At 42.3% G+C, this 2,500-nt stretch overlaps 1 protein-coding gene across 1 annotated transcript in view; it reads left to right on the forward strand.

Annotated features, from left to right (window-relative positions):
• The window catches only part of LOC125305694 (cingulin), a 47,245-nt gene that overhangs the window by 27,278 nt on the left and 17,467 nt on the right, over positions 1-2,500 (forward strand). Inside the window, exons 9-10 of the mRNA XM_048260603.1 lie at positions 1-143; positions 2,361-2,481. The exon at positions 1-143 is cut by the window's left edge and continues 6 nt beyond it. Coding sequence (XP_048116560.1) covers positions 1-143; positions 2,361-2,481 — 264 coding nt within the window. The remainder of the gene's footprint in view (positions 144-2,360; positions 2,482-2,500) is intronic.

Raw genomic sequence — 2,500 nt, forward strand, 5'->3', positions numbered from 1 at the left:
GCTGGTATAGAGGCGGAGCGGCAGCGTGTGAACAGCTCGGTGAGGTCTCTGCAGCAGCAGCTGGAGGAGAGCAGGGAGGAGGGCGAACACTGGAGGACTCAGTTCCAGAGCAGCCGTGACGAGCTGCGCTCCACCAAACAAGAGTGAGTGTGTGAGACGATTTCTCAGAGATAGAAAAATACGGCAAAGATATTATAATTATCAAGAAATAAAATAAATGGTTACAAATGGCTCCTACAGGGGCCAATTTCAAAACATGAGATTAGTGTTTGGGTCTGCCATTCAACAGCAAGACTGACGAGATAGACAGACAAACTGACAGATACAACATATATATACACACGCACACATACGCGCGTCTTGTCACAGGTCAAGAGGTACTACACGTAGCTAGGTTGGAGTGCTTTGCACACATGCGCACACACACAAAACACTTGACAAGTTCAGGCTCAAAGCCTCTCTGCTCTGTGGGTCTTTCTGTAGCGTACATACTTCCTGTAGGTTCAGGATTCTTCCTGTGGATGTGTAGTCCCCTTGATATTCCTCTTTGTCGCATCTTAACCCCCACTGTTCAGATTACATGACATGTGTATACCAAAGATCCTTTAACCCTCTCCGTGTATACTTCACATCGCAGAATCACATGGACCTCTGCTTTTATGCATTTGTCATGCCAGAGATCAAGTATCTGCACAAGAAATTATGATTCTTGGTTTTGTATAAATAAGTACATGGGGACATGCGCTTCACCATGCAGCATACAGTACATGCAATGCAGTGTTGTCAGTGTGTGGGTGTGCAGTACTATTGGGTGTATCTGGCAGTAGTACAGCCCATAGATAGTGTATATCTATGGGAAAGCCAGTGGTAGGCATTGTGTGCGTTTGTAGTAGTGGTTGTCGGTGTGTGTGCTTATTCACCTGTGTGTTTCTTTCCATTCCTGATGCATGCTGTTCGAGCAGAGAGGAGGCCACAAGTCCCAGCAGCAGCCCCCCGTGAGACCGAGAGAGAGATGGCAGTAGACTAGACTAGACTCTTACTGAGGGGTGCAGCGGTAGAGTCAGACTCATGAGGCTAATTGTCACAATGATGGCATCATCTGAGACAACATATGCCACTGATGTTGCATCACACAGGTGTATGCAATGGTGTTCCGAGCGCATGGTTATGGCGTAGTGTGATAAAACGCTGTGCTAGTATTTATAAAGCAATTAGAAAATACTGCTGCGTGCACAGGACTTCACCATTAAATCTCTCTGAAAATGGTCAACCGTTGCACCCCTCTCTCTAGGCCCAGGTGCTGTGTGATTGGATCATTATGCTCATTTTTAACATTTTAAAAATAATTATTTATTAATAATTATTAGAGACGACTCAAAGCAGATGCCATATGGACACATGTTTACTCTCCTAAGATAACCTGATCACTAGAGAAATCACTCTTCAAATGCAGGTCTCTGTATGCAGAGCACACAGAAGTTTATGTGCTAAAGGGTTGTCTTAAGTGTCATTATACCATGGTCTAGGTTGAAAAGGGTGTCGTTTAAAAAGTGATATACTACACCTATGAAGTAGATCTGGTAAAAAAAAGTTTAATCGCCGTTCCATACAGAATCAATGCTTATGAATGGTAACTACTGTATAGCAACGATAGTAGGATGAAAGTTGAGCCTGGAGGCAGGCTTCGCAACAATGGAATCAATTGTAAACAGCTGAAAAAATGAATGATTTTAGCTCTAAAACTCATTTAGTATTAATAATTGATTTCATATTTATTTATTTCGTAAGTGACCATGGTATAAACGGGATAATGCCCTTCGATGCGTCCATTATCAGAAATAAATGGACTCGGCCAAGGCCGTCGGACAGTTCACGCCTCGGCCGCCCATTTATTCCTGATAATGGACACCTCGTCGGGCATATCCCTTACATATTTAACACTTCAACATTTTTGTTGTGATTTGAACTACCCTTTTAATGTTTACTGTTTTTTTGTGCTGAATATTGCAGATTCATGTATTGCAACTTTATTAAGTTTATAAAGTTTATTAACTTGTATTTATAATTCTACTGTATAATAACAATAGCATTAACTGTACTGATCTATTCTTTCACATGACATGATGGATTATCTAACATGACTTGCTCAAATGTCATTTTGTGATTGTGATGTGTAGTTGTGATTGTGATTGGCCGTTTGACAGGTGTGATTCAGACTCTTACCTGTGTTGTGGTTGTGTGTGTACTTATTTATGTGTGTGTGTGTTGTGGTTGTGTGTGTACTTATTTATGTGTGTGTGTGTTGTGGTTGTGTGTGTACTTATTTATGTGTGTGTGTGTTGTGGTTGTGTGTGCGGCAGGCTGCTTCAGGCTCGCTTGGAGAAGGATGAGTTTGAGGAGGAACTGAAGGAGCTGCAGGAGAAAGTGGAGCTCATGAAACAGCAAATGCCTGACCCCAAACAAGCAGATGCACTCAAAAAGGTACACGCACACACTCACA

This window comes from Alosa alosa, chromosome 13 (genome assembly GCF_017589495.1).
Source record: "Alosa alosa isolate M-15738 ecotype Scorff River chromosome 13, AALO_Geno_1.1, whole genome shotgun sequence".
Lineage (NCBI taxonomy): Eukaryota > Metazoa > Chordata > Actinopteri > Clupeiformes > Clupeidae > Alosa > Alosa alosa.